Here is a 17,318-nt window from a genome sequence, read left to right as displayed (position 1 = left end):
GCCAACTATGTCAAAAACTCTCAAGGAGGCTATCAAAGGCAACAATACCAAGGTCAAGGACAACAAAATCAATCGAGGCCTAACCCGCAAGGGCAAGGCAACCAACAGTGGTGAAATGACCAAGGTAGTTCAAATCAAGGAAACTGGAATAACAACAACAACTTCTCAAATCGGAGTTCAAACCCTTATGTTCCACCAAAGGGTCAATATTCAAATCAAGGTTCCTCAAGTGATTCCAAGTTGGAAAGCATGCTTGAACGGGTATTGCAAAATCAAGAGAGGTCTGACACTTATATGAGGAATATGACCGAGCTTGTTAGTTCTCAAACCGCATCCATTCAAAAATTGGAGATGCAATGAGAGATCTCTCTAAGGAACAAAATCCAAAGCAAAAGGGAACACTTCCTAGTGATACAATTGCGAACCCAAATGGTAGTGTGAGTGGTCCAACTTCTCATATCATGGTGATTACTACTCGGAGTGGGAAGGTACTACAAGGAGAGAGTGAACAAATGGTTGAAGTGGAAGAATCCGAACAAGAAGTTAAGGCACAAGTTGAAGAACAAATTGTTGTTGAAGCTAAAGAGGTTCCGGAAGAGTTGAAAGTTCAAGAAGTAAACCGGGAAGAGGTAAGGGAAAAGGTAAAAGACACACCAAAAAATCTACCACCTATTCCTAGACCTCCTCCTCCTTTTTCTCAAATACTTGCTAGGAAGGTTGATGATAGCAAACTCGAAAAGTTCTATGACATTCTCAAGCAGTTATCGGTAAATATTCCATTTGTGGAAGCATTTCAAGAGATGCCAGGTTTTGCTAAGTATTTGAAAGACTTGATTACCAAGAAGAGAACCACCAAGAATGAAGTGGTGAATGTGACTCATCGGGTTAGTTCCATCATTGCAACAACCACCGTTCAAAAGAAAGAAGACCCAGGAGCTTTCACTATTCCATGCACTATTGGGGCGCGTGATTTTGCAAGAGCTCTTTGTGATAACGGGGCTAGCATCAACTTATTGCCTCTTTCTATTTACAAGCAAGTGGGGTTAGGTATGCCGAGGCCTACAAGTATGAGGTTGCAAATGGCTGATCGTTCCATAAAGAGACCGGTAGGAATTGTCGATGATGTGCTTGTGAAAGTGGGAGAGTTCCATCTACCCGCCGATTTCGTAATCCTTGATTGTGCAGTTGACAAAGAGATCCCTATCAACTTGGGGAGACCAGTCCTTGCCACAAGAAGAGCACTAATGGATTCGGAACGGAATGAGATCAAATTTCGTGTGAATGATGAAGAGGTTACCTCCCAAGCAAGCAAGGGTATGAAACTACCACATGAACATGAAAGCATCTTGGTGATTGATGTTGTTGATGAAGGGGAAGATGCAGTTGAAATGAAGATGGAAGGACAATGCCTCGGTGAGGCGTTGGCGGCTATTTTGGTAAACTTCGACGGTGAAGATATGGAGGGGTATATGGAATCAGTCAATGCATTGGAAGGGATTGGGTCCTACACTTATGCTCCAAATAAGCTCTCTCTTGACTTGGAGAATAGAGTCATTCCTCCCGCAAAGCCTTCAATTATTGAGCCATCACAACTAGAGCTCAAACCACTCCCACCGCGCTTGAGGTATAAATTTCTTGGCTCAAATGATACTCTACCGGTAATCGTGTATTCTTTGTTGAATGATGTGCAAGTAGAACATTTGTTAAATTTCTTGAGGGAGCATAAGCAAGCTATTGGGTGGACAATTGCGGACATCCGAGGGATTCCTGCCGGAATTTGCGAACACAAGATCCAGTTGGAGAATGAGAGTAAACCAAGTGTGGAGCATCAATGAAGGTTGAACCCTTCCATGCAGGAGGTGGTAAAGAAAGAGATCATTAAGTGGTTAGAAGCCGGGGTAGTCTACCCCATTGCCGATAGTTCTTGGGTAAGTCCGGTGCAATGTGTGCCGAAAAAGGTAGGCATAACTGTGATTGAAAATGATAACAATGAGCTCATCCCAACAAGAACTGTGACCGCATGGAGGATTTGTATAAATTACCGGAAGCTAAATAGTGCTATGTGCAAGGATCATTTCCCTATGCCTTTTATTGATCAATGCTTGATCGGCTAGCAGGAAGGTCATTCTACTGCTTCCTGGATGGATATTCCGGCTACAACCAAATCAATATTGCATTGGAAGATAAGGAAACGACAGCATTCACTTATCCATATGGGACGTTTGCATTTAGCCGGATGCCATTTAGGCTATGCAATGCCCCGTCTACTTTCCAAAGGTACATGATGTCAATATTCTCCGACATGGTGGAGGATTTCTTAGAGGTATTCATGGATGATTTCTTTGTCATAGGTGATTCTTTTTAGCACTGTCCAGCTAACCTTAGACAAGTGCTTAAGAGATGTGAAGAAACGAACCTTGTGCTAAATTGGAAGAAATGCCACTTCATGGTGGACGAGGGCATTGTTTTGGGCCACAAAATTTCCAAACAAGGCATAGAGGTTGACCTAGCGAAGATCGAGATCATTTCCAAGCTTCCTCCACCTACTTCAGTTAAAGGTGTCTAGAGATTTTTGGGGCATGTCGGCTTCTATAGGTGATTCATCAAGGACTTCTCCAAAATTGCAAATCCCATGTGCAAACTCCTTGAGAAAGATGCAAAATTTGTATTTGACGAGAAGTGCCTCAAAGCTTTTGAGGAATTGAAAGAAAAGCTCACCACGGCACTTATTATTGTCACACCCGATTGGTCTCTTCCATTCGAACTCATATGTGATGCCAGTGGTGTAGCTATTGGGGCAGTGCTTGGTCAACGTCATAACAAGATTCTTCACCCTATCTATTATGCAAGCAAGACACTCAATGGTGCTCAAATAAATTATACTGTGACTGAGCAAGAACTTCTTGCCATTGTCTATGGTTTTGAGAAATTTCGGGCTTATTTGTTGGGATCCAAGGTGATAGTATACACCGACCATGCTTCTCTTCGCTATCTTATGGCAAAGAAGGATGCAAAACCTAGGTTGATTTGGTGGATCCTATTGTTGCAAGAGTTTGACTTCGAAGTCAAAGATCGAATAGGGACAAAATATCAAGTGGCAGATCACCTATCTAGGCTTGAAGAGGCAGTGAGACAAAAGGAAGATCTAGAAATCAATGATGTTTTCCCAGATGAACACATATTGGCATTGTCCAACACATTTGCTCCTTGGTATGCTGACATCGCTAACTTCTTGGTTAGTGACCTTATTCCCGAAGGTTTGGAAACTTATCAAAAGAAAATGGTTTTGCGGGAATATAAGCATTACTATTTGGAAGAACCCTTCTTGTTCCGTAATTGTGCCGACAACATCATCCGATGGTGTGTTATGGAAGATGAGGTAATGCCAATTCTCAAGGCATGCCATGACTCACCGGTTGGGGGTCATCAAAGAGGAAATCGGACTGCGACAAAAGTGCTTGAATGTGGCTACTATTGGCCAACAATCTACCAAGATGCAAACCAAATGGTCAAGGCATGTGACCAATGTCAAAGACAATGATCAATATCTAAAAGACATGAGAGGCCAATGAACTTTGTACTAGAGGTTGAGATCTTTGATGTGTGGGTAATAGACTCTATGGGCCCTTTCATGAGCTCATATGGCATGACTTACATCTTGGTGGCTATGGACTATGTCTCTAAATAGGTTGAGGCAATCCCCTTACCGAATAATGAATCAAAGAGTGTGACCGCATTTTTGAAGAAGAACATATTCACATGGTTTGGTACTCCAAGGGCCATCCTGAGTGATGGCAAGTCTATTTCTGTAACAAAACTTTTGTCGGGCTGCTTGAAAAATATGGTGTAAAGCACAAGGTGGCCACACCCTATCATCCTCAGTCAAGTGGTCAGGTTGAAGTTTCGAACAGAGAAATCAAAAACATCCTAGCAAAAACTATCAATGAAACAAAACCAACTGGTCAAGGAAGCTAGAAGATGCATTGTGGGCCTATCGCACAACATTCAAGACCCCCATTGGCACTTCGCCGTACAGGTTGGTTTTTGGCAAGGCTTATCACCTACCAGTGAAACTTAAACACAAAACCATGTGGGCTTTAAAGAAGCTGAATCTTGACTGGGCTGAAGCTGCTAACTTGAGGATGACACAACTCAATGAGATGGAAGAATTCCGTCTCCATGCCTGTGAGAGTGCGGCCATGTACAAAGAGAGGATAAAGTTTGTCCATGAAAAGAAGATCATGAAGCGGGAGTTCAATTCTGGTGACTTGGTCTTACTCTTCAATTCAAGACTTAAGTTATTTCCGGGTAAACTCAAATCCAAATGGTCTGGCCCATTCAAAGTTGTGAGTGTGTCTCCTTATAGTGTTATTGAACTGGAGTCGGAGGATGGGACTCGAACTTTCAAGGTGAATGGACAACGAGTCAAGCATTACCTTGATACTGTAGGAGAAAGGCATTTAATAGAGCAATTTGCTCTAAGGGATAGTCCAACAAAAACTCCCACCAAGGAATAATCTAAAAGAAATCAACTACATCGTGTCGCGACGTTAAATCAAGCGCTTCTTGGGAGTCAACCCATGTGTGGTAACACTCTTTTGTAGTTTTTTTTACTATTATTTATGTATATTAGATTGAGCAAGTTGACATGTGTGCTAGAGTGCAGGTAAAATATCATGAACATGGTCTTAGTGCTGAAGAAACTGAAGGAAAAAGAGGTCCAAATTGAGCGATAATTATGCAATCGCATAATGACTACGCGAACCGCATAGTCATCGCAGATCCAAGCAAAGTATTTGGCTAATTTCATTGTCAACTATGCGGTCACTTTTCATTTATGCGGCCCGCATGTGCACTTTGCGATCGCATCTTGCATCGCAGGTTGCATATACATGACCCAGTCATCAGCCCACCGCATAACACCTATGCAATCGCATAATGTGTTATGCGATGAACTTCTACACCGCATAATTGCTAGGTATAAACATCCCCAACTCTCTGCACTCTTTGCACACACCCACATTTGAATGAAACAAAAAGAAGAAAAAAAATAAAGAAAAAAATGAAAAAGAAGAAAAAGGCTGCTAAGACGAACCAGGGAAAGAATCCAAACACACTCACCACTTTTCTCATTTCCATTGTAGAATCCTCGAGTTTCAGGTATGATTTTCGATTTCTCTCCTCTTTTCTTCACTCTTATTTTTCTTTCTTGATTCTACCCCTTTGTGAATACAACCTACTTCAAATGCCATGAATATCTGAAAGTATGTGCTTGAAGAGGGTCAAATTGGTTTAAATTGTTGACTGGCATAAAAGTGGATTATGTGCTTTTGATTTTAGTTGGTGAGGAGTGAATGGAGGGAGTGTTTGTGTGTTTTTGGGCCAAGAACCAAAGAGGGGAAATTCTGAGTACCCCCCTCTCTCTTTATCTTGTGACTAAATCGCAGTGGATTTAGGTTTTTAAATGAATGGAAAAGAATTGGGGGAGAGTATAAATTTTCCCGAAGAAGATGACTTCTGCGGGCTGCATAATTGCTTCGCGGCCCGCATAATCATCGCATTTGGTACCAATTTTTCCCTAGATAGAATAGGTTATACGATTGCCTTTGCGATCGCATACCTATTATGTGGTCCGCAAATGTGCCGCATACTGAGGCAGTCCCTCAGGCTTTCTAGCCCCCATTATGCGGTCGTTATAGGATCGTATAACCACTTATGCGGTGGTTTTGTGATCGCATAACTTCTAATGCCTTTTTGCTCATGCACATATGTGATATTTCTTCGATTCTCATACTTGATATGCGACCACATAACCCATCGCATAGTAAAAAAATTATTTTGTTTTGTTCTTTTTTCTTTTATATCTGATGTCTTTCCCTAAGCTCTTTCACTCACTCCTACAATGTTTCATCAACAGATATGGCACCAAAGAGGTCTAATCCAACACGATCATCGCCCGGTGGTCGACAAAAATGGGCTACCAATCCTAGCCAACAAGCACAACAAGCAAAAAGGTAGCGATCTCAGGCACTCCGCATTACTATTGAGCACTCCTCCCAGTCTAAAGAGGAGGAGTCACAGAGTGACCTCAGACCTACTGTTTATTTACAAGCAGAGGCATAGAGGAAGCTGGGGGAGGACCTTAACCTCTAGTTTGGGGTCAAGGGCTCCATAGATATGTACAAAGCAGCGCTTTCAAAGAGGAACATTCTAGAGGAAAAGCAATTGAGCTTGAATGAGCTACCAGAGCATTACTCTCACATCCTTGAAAACATCAAACAGAGGAAGTGGGAGTTCTTCACTGAAGTCTCAGATGAATACAATGAGACAATTGTGAGGGAATTTTATGCTTCATATGGTGCCTCGAGGAGTGCTTCACAGAAGCGCAACAGGATCTTTTCCAAGTATGTTCGAGTGCGAGGGGTTGAAGTTTGTTATGGTCCTGAGACGATCAATGAACAGTACCTCAAGGATTGATAGCTAGGAACAGCTGAATATGATACCAAGGTAGCCAATAAGCACAATGAGCATGCCTGAGATGCCTCGGTAATAGCAAAGGGGACACCGACCAAGATTGACCCGCAACACAAAATTTTCAAGGAAGATCTCACAATGGAGGGTCGCTACTGGCTTAGCTTTGTTACATCCCGTCTAATGCCGTCCAGAAATGAAACCGACATAAACATTGAGAAAGAACTTCTCATTGCGTGCATCATGATAGGGATCAAGATTGATGTGGGGGAGATAATTTTCCAAGAGATAGGAATCAGAGCCAATCAGAAATAGACAACCCTTCCTTTACCCTGCCTGATCACTGCTCTTTGCCAAGCTGCAAGTCTCTGCCTAGGCATGACAAAATGGAGAATGCTACCAAAGACATTGACATCATGAGAATCAGTGACTCATTAGCAAAGGAAACTGCAGCTCAGGTTGAGACTCCCATTCCTCATCTTGCAGATATAGCAGTATTAGAGAGTCCAGCACTGCCGGACACCTCACAAGCCCCAGCTACCTCTGTAGTTACTCCACATCCCTCTACTACACAGTCCCAAGTTCCATTGCCAGCTCTGTCCAAGCTAGGTCTACTTGCTCAGCATGCCAATGCTAAGGTGGACCGTCTTATCAAGGAAATTCCGAACCTCATCTGACAGGATTTGACCCCTATCCACTCCTCCATGATTGGTTTTTAGCAGCAATATCAGACTTATGAGGATCGCCTCAAGAGCGTTGAAGCGCATCTTGAGAAGGTTGAGCGAGGTGAAGTTGGAGGTATGCCTCAGCTCGGGACAGATATGACTGACTTGAAAGCTGAGCTACAGAAGATGCAGAATTTAGAAGTTGATTTGACTGCCTTTCGCCCGAAGGATGGAGAGCAGGGTGCTAATACTTCTATCCTAGGCATAGATATTGACTTCACAACATTGATGACAACCCCAGAAGCACAACATGTTGAGGCCTCCAAGGCTCAGTCTCCTCCTGCTCACATTGATGTTCCTTCAGATGAGGAATCTGGAGATACTGAAGAGTTCGATAAGGGGGAGATAGGAGATGAGGAGACAGATGAAGAGGCACTAGGTGAGGATACTGAGGGACATCCAGGAAAAGGTAAACATGTTATTGTCTCTACAAGGGCATAGGATGAAGAAAAAGCAGCTGTGCAGACAACAATTGCACATTCGCTAGCAGATCTGGTCAATAAGTCACATCCATCGACCACTCAGCCATCACCGAGCGAGGCTAGCAGCTCTCAGGCCCCAGCTCCAGCCTCACAGCAGGTGAAACTTCCTGCTCTACCCTCCTAGTAGTTGGAGCCTATTGCTCTATCCACGACGGATACTACTCAGTCCTAGGTCTCACCGGCTGCAGCTTCACTACCAGCAGCCGCTCCCGTAGATGTCCCAGATCCTTAAGCTCCCCCAAGCACCTAGTGTGCCCCAAGGAGTCCCTGATCTTTCTTTTTGCTTTATATATGCATTGGGGAAAATGCATGATCTTTGGTTGGGGGTGGGGTAGTTATGATCATAATCTTGTCCCCATGTTTTGTGGAAATATTTGATTGTACCCCATGTTTATATATAAAACTCTTGTAGTTTAGCTTGTTGTATCCCATGTTTGTATAATAAACTCTTGTAGTTTAGCAATGAATTCCCTTTGGTTTTTCTTTGCTGGGTTCTTTTCCAAAGGTGTAATAGTGGAACCACGGCAGTAGCATGAAATGTTTTGGCTTATTTGGTGTGGACTGTGTAGCTCCAAGCATGTGCCAAGTGTTGTAAATATATGATATCCTTCCTTCTTTTGAAAAAAAAAAACAATGTGTTAGTTTGTCATTCTGGTGAATTTGAGGCTCGCTCTTTGACTCTATGCTTATTCAGAATCTTACACATTTTGAGATGAAAGTGTTGAGTTGCCTTGTGTCTCTTGAGGGCTGAAACTATGTTGAGTTGAACAATTCATGTGTTGTGAGTGAGTGACGATTTGTATGAATAATGCACATGTCTAACTTGTGATGTATAGAACTTGCCCGATTGGTTTGTTAGTGCGACTATCATATTAATGATTGGATGTTGAAATGATCTTAGGCTCTCCTTGTGATTACTAACCAGTTTTGCCTAAATTGACCTCTCTGGTACGTTAATTACCCTAGTTACCCCCTTTGAGCCTTTAACCTTTCATTGGCTACCACATTACAAACCTTTACCCCTTCTGTGAAGTAATTCATTCTTTTGAACGCATCCCTCCTTGAATGTGTGAGATTGAGGCTTAAAGCCTATGTTCGGGGTGCGTTATAAAGTGGAAATGGGCAAGGTTTGCTACTGTGTGTATAATAAAAAAAACAATAACCTCAAAGTTGTGTATATAACGAAATGCAAGCTCCAAGAAAAGATATGGAAAAAAAAGAGAAAAAGAGTGGAGTCTTGTAGAACTTGAAGAAATACTTTGAGGTGGTTCTAGGTCAGTAACCCGAGGTAAATAAGGGTTGTGTAGTAAAAGAGCATAATGTATGTAGAGTTCAAGGAGGATATAACCACTAGATTCCAAAATATTCATCCAACCCGTCCCAAAGCCTACATTATAACCCGTGAAAAGTCCTTAGTGATCTACGGTTAATCATTCCTGAGATAGCGGCAAAGCTAAAATAAGGGCAAGCATATGGACTGATACTTGTAGCATGTAGCTTTCGTTCCGAGTGTTAGAGTGTTTTGATTGCATCCCTTGTATATATGTGTGAGTGGGGATTTTCTTTGTTGTGAGTGCGCATGAATTGTAATACTTAGCAGAAGATAGGTTCTTGAAGTAGAACACAAGTGCACTTCACTATGAATAGCATTTTGTCATTTTGGTCAAGGCTCTAAGGTCACGAATTGATTAGTCGAATGCTTGAATGATAAGTTGTTTTTCAGGAAGGGTAAATAAATGGGGTTACATGATTGTTAGCTATCAGTCAAAACCATCTATAGTCACTACTGTTTTATGGAATGTGATAAATAAAAGTAGTATAAAGTAAGATAGATTTGTTTTAGTTGCTTGAAGACAAGCAAGAGTTTAAGTTAGGAGTGTTGATGTGCCATAGAATTTCAGCACAATTGATACCAATTACTTAGATTTTAACTAAAGTACTACATTTTTGGTTAATTCTGATCAAGTTTGGTTGTTTTGTAGTGCATGAGCTTGAATACCCGAAAATATGGAAAATAAGTCAAAAAAGTCACAAAAAGACGGATATGCTGCAAGTATGCAGTCACATAAATCACATGCGGACCACATAACTGACCTGATGATCGGAAATAGAGACAGTCTTTTGGGAAAATGAAGAAGCAAATATGTCGTCCATTATGTGGTCGCATAATACCTATGTGAGCCGCATAATGGTCACATAACTCCAATAGAAAACAGACCTCAGCATGATATGTGGTGGGATATGCGGTCGCATAACATACATGCAAACCGCATAACTGTTATGCGATGGAAGCTAAATCTGGAACTCAACAAGTCTACGATGGAATATTTAATATGCGGTCTGCATAACTGGTCTGCGATCAGTATGCAATCACATAAGTCATCTGAAGGGGTATTTGTGTCCGATTTTGACTACGACTTTTGGTCCACTATAAAGAGAATAACTAAGGTTTTGTGGGTCATTAAAGTCTGAAATAAGGTCCTACTTAGAGAGCATTGATCACTTTATTTATTTGGAGGTTTGTGAAGAAGGAATCTTGCAGTTTTGTAAGCTTTATGGCTTTATTAAATACTTTGTTCTTGTATTTTAGTATGAGTAGCTAGTTTTAAATACTAAAGTTGTGGACCCTAGATGAGTGTAATGTTAATGGGTGTTTAATATTGAATATATATATAATGGTTGGTTGATATTTATTCAATTCTTGTTCTTTATTCATAGTTGGTGGTTGCAAACATTAATCTATTCCATTTAACTCTTTCTTTACTTGGAAAATTGAGTTAGGGTTTGGTAGAATTGAATATCAAGAACTCAAGACTTTAAATCTTGTTTAATAGAATCGCTTAGGAATAAGTGGGTTCTACTTGGCATAAATTGGTTGTTCTTAAATTGCAACTCTTTTATATTTGGAAAAATTATAAAGGGAAAATACTACTCAACTATAGGAAAATATTGGGTAGTCATTTAGAAATCATTTGCATATCAAAGGACCTTCCGTTAGAAATATATCATATTAACACCGATAGCATTACATTCCATTGATGGGGACGCAACCTTGGTTTTCTTAATCAAATCATTTACATTCTCAACATTACGATTAGTTATCTCTTAAATTCAAAATCATATCATTCTCTTGTTACGTTAACAGAATAGAATTACGACTTAAGTCAAGTTTCACACTACTTAAGTAAGCTTTTCACACCATATTCCCTGTGGTATTCGGCTCCAACCTTGTTGGGTTATTATATTTGACACCGACCGCCTTACACTACTTAATTAAAGTGTAATTTGAGCATATCAATAGACCCAGTGATCCTCGATTATTGTCAACAATATCAAGTGACGCTTGGTCAGATTTTTCCCTCTTTTTGGAGAATCGTCTATTTGATTAGATATTTCTCGAACATTGTCAAGGGGATGGATTTCACCCTCGACCATCTAATTAGACTGTATATCCCTCGCCTCTATCGAGAAGGCCTAGTCAAGTTACGGTGCCGATCTACCAAAGCATTTTTTCCCAGCATCGACGAAGATAAAGGCCAGGTGGATGAGCCGTTTCATTCGAGCAAAGATTTCGGACCTCATCCCTGGTGAGAATATGCCATTCCATGAGGAATGGAATATGAGACGTAAGTGTTGTTACACCGAACATGTTTTATCATCTGAATGTCCTTTTTTCCTCTTTCAAACTAATTCCTTTCTTTTTCGAATTGATTCTCCTCCGGTTGGATAGCTACCATGTGGTTCCCCGACGCGGTCAAGGACCTCCCGGGCTGGGTTAGACTCTTAGACTCCACCTCCTCATACGACAAGCACGTTTGGCATGATTTGGCCAAAACTCGATAGGAGGCCAAAAATCATGGTATGCCCTCATCATCGTCACTTCTAAATCCTTTATGAATAGATTTCTTCGCATTATATTTGACAATTTACGCCTCTGCAGGCCTTGGGGAAGTTGTTTCAATGAGGCTGCCTCTTCCTGGCGAAGAGGAGACCCAAAAGCCCGCCAAAGATAGAAAGAGAAAGAAGGAGACGCTGGCGGAGTCCCTGAAACCAAATAGAGCCAAGCTTCAAAAGCCTAGGGCCAATGCAAAGGTCCTAACTTCGGCAGCTGCTGAGAGTCTTCCTGCTAAAGACGAAGACGATGACGGTTGCCCACTGGTACATAGAGCAAGACGAAAAGTTGATGCTTCAAAGGTTACTGGGCAGAAGACTGTCGAGTCAGAGGTGGTCGATGCGGTCCCACTTCGTATTGAGGGGACCCTGGTGGAGGGTTTGGATGCAATCCATGATTCGACCATCGAACAAGATGCAACTAGTACTGATGAGCACTTGGTCGGCACATTCGGAGGATCCAACTTAGAGGACTCTCGAGGGCAAGAGGAAACCCCGATAGAGGTTGATGCCTTAGGTGATCTTCAGCCAAGCCCATCATTTTCCCCAGGGCAAATACGAGATGCCTAGTACAGGGAGACTCCCAATGTGGGGGCATCCGAGGGAGAGGATGACGCATTTGGAGATTTCTTTGCCGGCGTTGAAGAGGAAAATGATCTCGATGCCCCAGTCGTTCTTGAGGAGGCTGCAAAACTCCAAAAATAGGTGATGTTGACATAAACTTTGTGCCTTGAGTTTTGATCTTTGTTTTTTTAACTTCTTTCCTTCGTGCTATAGGTCACGATGTTGTACGACCAGGCCTTCTCCAATTTAAGATCTGAACTAACTCATAGTGAGGAGGAGTTCGAGAAGCTTGCTATAGAGTCAAAAGATCTAAAAACTCTATACGTTCGAAGGGATGAGGAACTGAACAGCCTTCGAGCAAGCTCGGATAAAGTGCTCCAAGAGCGGGCTAACTTCACCGAGAAGGTAGTTTGGTATTCATGAGCTTGCTTTTTATTTTCATAACTTGGTGTTTATTATCTTGACTTGGCATTTGTAGATTGAGTGAAAGGATGCCTTAGCGGAGAAGCTTTTGGAAGAGATTGCAGCCAAAGATGTCGAGATCCTTGAGCTGAAGCAGTGCAAGGATAGCATGGCCTTGGAAAGGGATACTCTCCGATGGGAGCTGGCCTCGACCTGGGGTCTTCTTCAAGGCGCTAAAGAGGAGGCTCACAAATTCAAGGCTCTTCATGTTGAGTCGGCTGCCGCTTTATCCATGGCGAAGTCTGAAGCTGATGCACTCTTATCCTCGTATCAGGATGATGCTATTGCAACAGATTCTCGACCCAGGGAGATATCTGAAGAGACAGAGCTCAAACTGGATCACGCCCTTGCATATGCTCAGTTAGAAGCTCAGAGAAAGGCCTTTGAGGAAGTGCATGCCAAGGTTTTTGATCTCTGTGATGAGATAGAAGAAACGAAGGCCTTGGAAGAAGACTCAGTAGCTCCGACTACTTCGGAAGAGGGATCCGTGAGTGGCTCGGGGAGTAGCGAAGATGAGGATTGAGCCACCTTTGTTATTTTTACTTGTTCTTCTTTTGCACATGGACTTCGTGTGGGAGTTTTGTAAATTCAACTTTGTGAATATATTTTTGGAATGCAAAGGATTTTCTTATTTAATATCTTCAAAGTTTGGCCTTTTAGTGTTCATGCCGAAGTCAAGCTTCGAACCTGGATTTAACTTCTTCGAGCTCGATTTCGGAGTAACAGAGACCCTCTAGATCGGGTTGTTCTGGTTTCGATCGCATACCTTCCCTCGGTCGGGTTGGTAAGGACTCGATTTGACTCCTCGATGCCTCGAATATGGTGTGCTGACATTACTCATGTGACATGACCGTGAAGTGACCAAAATGTCCCTGTCGATACATTTCCCAAAAAGTCATAATTGCATCGTGAGAGCTAATTAGCTATCAAAGTTAACGAATAGTCGACTTATAATGAGCACAATTGGCGAGATTTGTTGAAGGGAAAATGGGAGGCTAATCAACATGGTATGTGTTATGTAGTCCTTCCCTTGAGGAGTACTTTCCCTTTTGTACACTAATTTCTTTGTTGCAGGCATCAGTGAGTTTTCTGAGGTGAGACCATCCCCTTTTGATGAGCTGATTGTCGATGATAGTCCCCAAGTGTTCAAGAGTTTTTGGCCCTCGAGCTGCCTTATGAGAAAGTAGTGAAATTCTTCGAGTCATAAAGTGTTTTGGTAAGCAAAGAGGCTTCCTCAATTACATGATATATGCATACATGTTTTTTGCTTTTAGAGGCTCGATTATTCTACATGGACATGGTTCATTAGACCGTTTGGCCCAATACAACATTCTCCTATCGAGGTTCTCCAAGACGTAGTTCGATTTTTTAAAGAGGTGACCTCCTGGGGTGATCCCCCCCCCCAATATTTGAGGTTGATCGAAGAGAAGCCTTGAATACTTGATGAGTTTTCCCTAGGTAGAATATGGATTGCCTCGTTAAAACCCTCGCCGGTAAAACCCGTTTGGGATAAAACCCGATCTAAGGGAAAAAAGCAACGTATGCTTTAAAATCCAACGTCTTTGAGATGGACGTTGTTTTGATTCCTCTCAATCAAACACCTGCAATAAGTTAGTATAAAACATAAATGAAAAAGGGAGAGGGTTGTACCTTAGCAATGATAGCCTTTGAGCCTCGATAGTTTCAATTTCTTGCTTCGAGGACGTGGCACGATCCTTTATTTACTCATTCGAGTGCAGCCGAGAAAGTAGGTTATGGTTTCTACTAGGCTGTTTGCTTGTCCTTTTGGCTACTTTGATGTAGAGGGCATCGATGCCGGTGCCACATCGTGCACCGCGAACATCTCTCTTGTTGCATGCTGCTCCCCATACACTGTTTTTACTCCATCCTTGATTGGAAACTTCATCATTTGATTATGGGTTGACGACACTGCCCCCATATTGTGTATCCACGGCCTTCCAAGTAAGGCATTGTATCTCATGTCACCTTTGATGTCATGAAACATGGTATCTTGGGTTGTACCGGCCACGTTGACTGGGATGATGATCTCCCCTTTTGTTGTCTTGCTCGCCATATTGAATCCATTGAGGACTCGAGAGGTGGGTACGATCTGGTCGAGCAGTCTGAGCTGCTCCACCACCCTCGACCTGATTATGTTGGTCGAGCTACCTGGATCCACAAGCACACGTTTAATTTGAAATTTATTCAAAACAAAAGAAATTACCAGTGCGTCATTATGAGGATGAGACAAGGTCTCAGTGTCCTCTTCTCTAAATGTGAGAGCATTCTCTGGTATGTAACCCCGAGTTCGCTTTTCCCTAGTGATGGATATCTTCGTTCGCTTGACAACGGGTCCCTGTAGGGCATCGATCCCCCCAATGATCATGTGGATGACGTGTTGTGGTTCTTCTGGTTCATTCTTCTTGTTCGCCTCTCTTTCTCGAAATTGGTTTTTGGCTCGGTCGTTGAGGAACTCTCGAAGGTGCCCTTCGCTGATCAGTCGGGCTACCTCTTCTCGAAGCTGTCTGCAATCCTCAGTCCTATGACCGTGAGTGCCATGATATTTGCATACCAAGTTAGGGTTCCTTTGTGAATGATCTGACAGTATGGGTTTTGGCCACCTAGTATCTTTGATTTTACGTATGGCTGATACGATGTCCGAGACATTGATGTTGAAGTTGTACTCAGATACGATTCCCAGTATGCCTATCGAACCCGGCTTTACTCATGAGTCCCCGGGAGCTTTGACCTCGATCTATCTTCTGATCGCCTCGAGGTATATTACACCTCAGGGTATTTCTTCGATCTTCTACACACGACTGGTATCTTTCCTTGTTTGGTCTCGACTCCCCTTCTGTAAATCTTTATTCCTTTGTTAAGAGCCTGGTAGGATATACTAAGCCCAAGGGGTCTCCCAATTGGTTATCCTCGACCCTAATCTTCAATTGGTATCTGTTGTGCACATCTGCCTAAGTCACAGCGGGATACTCAACCAAGTTCTGTTTTAGCTGCTTTGAAGCTACTGAGCTTCGCTCGTTCAAGCCCTGAGTGAAGGCCTACACTGCCTAGTCATCGGAAACCGGTGGCAATTCCATTTGCTCCATATGGAAACGAGATACGAATTCCCTCAGCATCTCATTCTCCCTTGGTTTGATCTTGAAGACGTCGGACTTCCTTGTAGCAACCTTGATGGCACCGACATGTGCTTTCACAAAAGAATCTGCTAACATGGCAAACGAATCTATCGATTTTGGGGGCAGGTTGTGATGCCACATCATGGCCCCCTTCGATAGTGTTTCTCCAAATTTCTTCAGCAAGACGGATTCAATCTCGTCATCCTTTAAGTCATTCCCTTTTACACTACAAGTATAAGCGGTAATGTGCTTATTAGGATCCGTGGTCCCGTTATACTTCAGGACACCGGGCATTCTGAATTTCTTCGGGATGGGCTTCGGAGCCGCACTTGATGGGAATGGTCTTTGCACGAACTTCTTTGAATCTACACCCTTCAGAATCGGGGGGCGCTCGGGATCTAATCGACCCTCGAGTTATAAGTCTCCACCTTTTTATCGTTATCCTCTATCTTCTTTTCTCCTAACTCAATTCTTTTAGTCAATTCCTCGAGTATTTTCATGATTAAGGGGTCAGTCGCCGAGCCGCTTTCATCGGGTCTTTCTAGCACTGGTTCATGCTGTATGTTTACTAGTTCGGCAGTGTTAGGGGTTCTGTTCTGACTTGAAGTTGAGCAATGGTGACTTGCTGAGCTTGCAGCATCTCGAATATCACTTTGAGGTTGACTTCTCCTTCTTCCATTCCTCGTGCTTCTTGGCCTCCAGCCTTGGCTTCCCTGCGTCCGTTCCTTATAGGGTTTACGCCTTCTTCCGTATTTAGAACGTTGTGGGAGCTGATATCAACTGGCTCCACGTTTGGCATTCCCTCAGGGTTTACAGGTGGCACACCAAGCCCTATGCCGCTATTTTCTCCAAGTCTTTCACTGTCATGAGGAGGTGTATTTTGTGTGCTAGACATATTTTGGCCTGAAATCAAAATATCTTTGACAAGAAAAAGTGTGAATAATAACGTGTGTTATCAGAAAACTAGCACCAAAACAATCACTATTATTTTTAGCCTCACGGTGGGCGCTAAACTGTTTACCTTGAAAAATGGTAATAACAATTATATTTAATTTGTAGTTCTAAAAAAACGTGACTTATCTTAATACTAGTTGTTAGGTGAATAATGCTAAGTATAAATGAGCAAGAAATGATAAGCAAACCCGTATGGTCACAAGGTTGAGGGCCTCGAGCTCAGCGATAGAAGACCTCGAGGGCAGCTTTTAACGGTTGATAATGAACAGTAAATGAATAATAAATGAGCACAATGAATGAGGAACAATAAAGCTATAGAGTAATCATTGAGCACGTTTAGGCAAGAAAAGCTGAGAATGTTCTATTGTATTCAATATTCGTCTGTGTTACAAAGTGACAGAGGTCCCCTTTATATAAAGGAGAGGGGAATTCCAACATAGTACATGTCTAAATGGCGAGGAGATGCTATTGATACAGCTGTATAATGACCTAGTATGGATTTGTACTATTCTTGCAGACCTGGTCATCTCTAACCACGTGTACTTGGGAGCTTTCCCGCCTTTCCATGACGATCATCGATTTGTACTACTCCGAGATTGACCATAGTGAACCTTCGATGTGCTCCCTCGAGGGAC

The 17,318-nt window shown here is 42.4% G+C and overlaps 3 protein-coding genes across 3 annotated transcripts; all 3 read left to right on the top strand.

Annotated features, from left to right (window-relative positions):
* Window positions 1-356: 356 nt before the first annotated feature.
* LOC138883059 (uncharacterized) lies at window positions 357-1,835 on the top strand. The gene is made up of 2 exons (XM_070163718.1): window positions 357-817; window positions 890-1,835. The coding sequence occupies exons 1-2, from the start codon at window positions 357-359 to the stop codon at window positions 1,833-1,835; spliced, it is 1,407 nt and encodes a 468-aa protein (XP_070019819.1).
* A 2,253-nt stretch (window positions 1,836-4,088) lies between these two features.
* LOC104226154 (uncharacterized) lies at window positions 4,089-4,517 on the top strand. Its single transcript, XM_009778056.1, has one exon. It carries the CDS (start codon window positions 4,089-4,091, stop codon window positions 4,515-4,517), a length of 429 nt encoding a protein of 142 aa, XP_009776358.1.
* Window positions 4,518-6,857: 2,340 nt separating this feature from the next.
* On the top strand, window positions 6,858-13,118 carry LOC138883058 (uncharacterized). The gene is made up of 5 exons (XM_070163716.1): window positions 6,858-7,109; window positions 7,191-7,605; window positions 11,619-12,073; window positions 12,347-12,538; window positions 12,624-13,118. Exons 1-5 carry the CDS (start codon window positions 6,858-6,860, stop codon window positions 13,116-13,118), a joined length of 1,809 nt encoding a protein of 602 aa, XP_070019817.1.
* The last annotated feature ends 4,200 nt before the right edge of the window (window positions 13,119-17,318 follow it).

This window comes from Nicotiana sylvestris, chromosome 12, assembly GCF_000393655.2.
Source record: "Nicotiana sylvestris chromosome 12, ASM39365v2, whole genome shotgun sequence".
Classification (NCBI taxonomy): Eukaryota; Viridiplantae; Streptophyta; class Magnoliopsida; order Solanales; family Solanaceae; genus Nicotiana; species Nicotiana sylvestris.
Note: the sequence above shows the minus strand (reverse complement) of the source record. Positions and strands in the feature narration are given on the sequence as shown.

Coding starts and splice junctions, on each gene's coding strand:
- LOC104226154 (XM_009778056.1), top strand. CDS start 4,089: ATGTGGGCTTTAAAGAAGCTGAATCTTGACTGGGCTGAAGCTGCTAAC.
- LOC138883058 (XM_070163716.1), top strand. CDS start 6,858: ATGGAGAATGCTACCAAAGACATTGACATCATGAGAATCAGTGACTCA. Junction 12,074..12,346: donor AAGAGGAAACCCCGATAGAG/GTTGATGCCTTA, acceptor TTCGTGCTATAG/GTCACGATGTTGTACGACCA. Junction 12,539..12,623: donor GGGCTAACTTCACCGAGAAG/GTAGTTTGGTAT, acceptor ATTGAGTGAAAG/GATGCCTTAGCGGAGAAGCT.
- LOC138883059 (XM_070163718.1), top strand. CDS start 357: ATGAGAGATCTCTCTAAGGAACAAAATCCAAAGCAAAAGGGAACACTT. Junction 818..889: donor GAGATGCCAGGTTTTGCTAA/GTATTTGAAAGA, acceptor TCATCGGGTTAG/TTCCATCATTGCAACAACCA.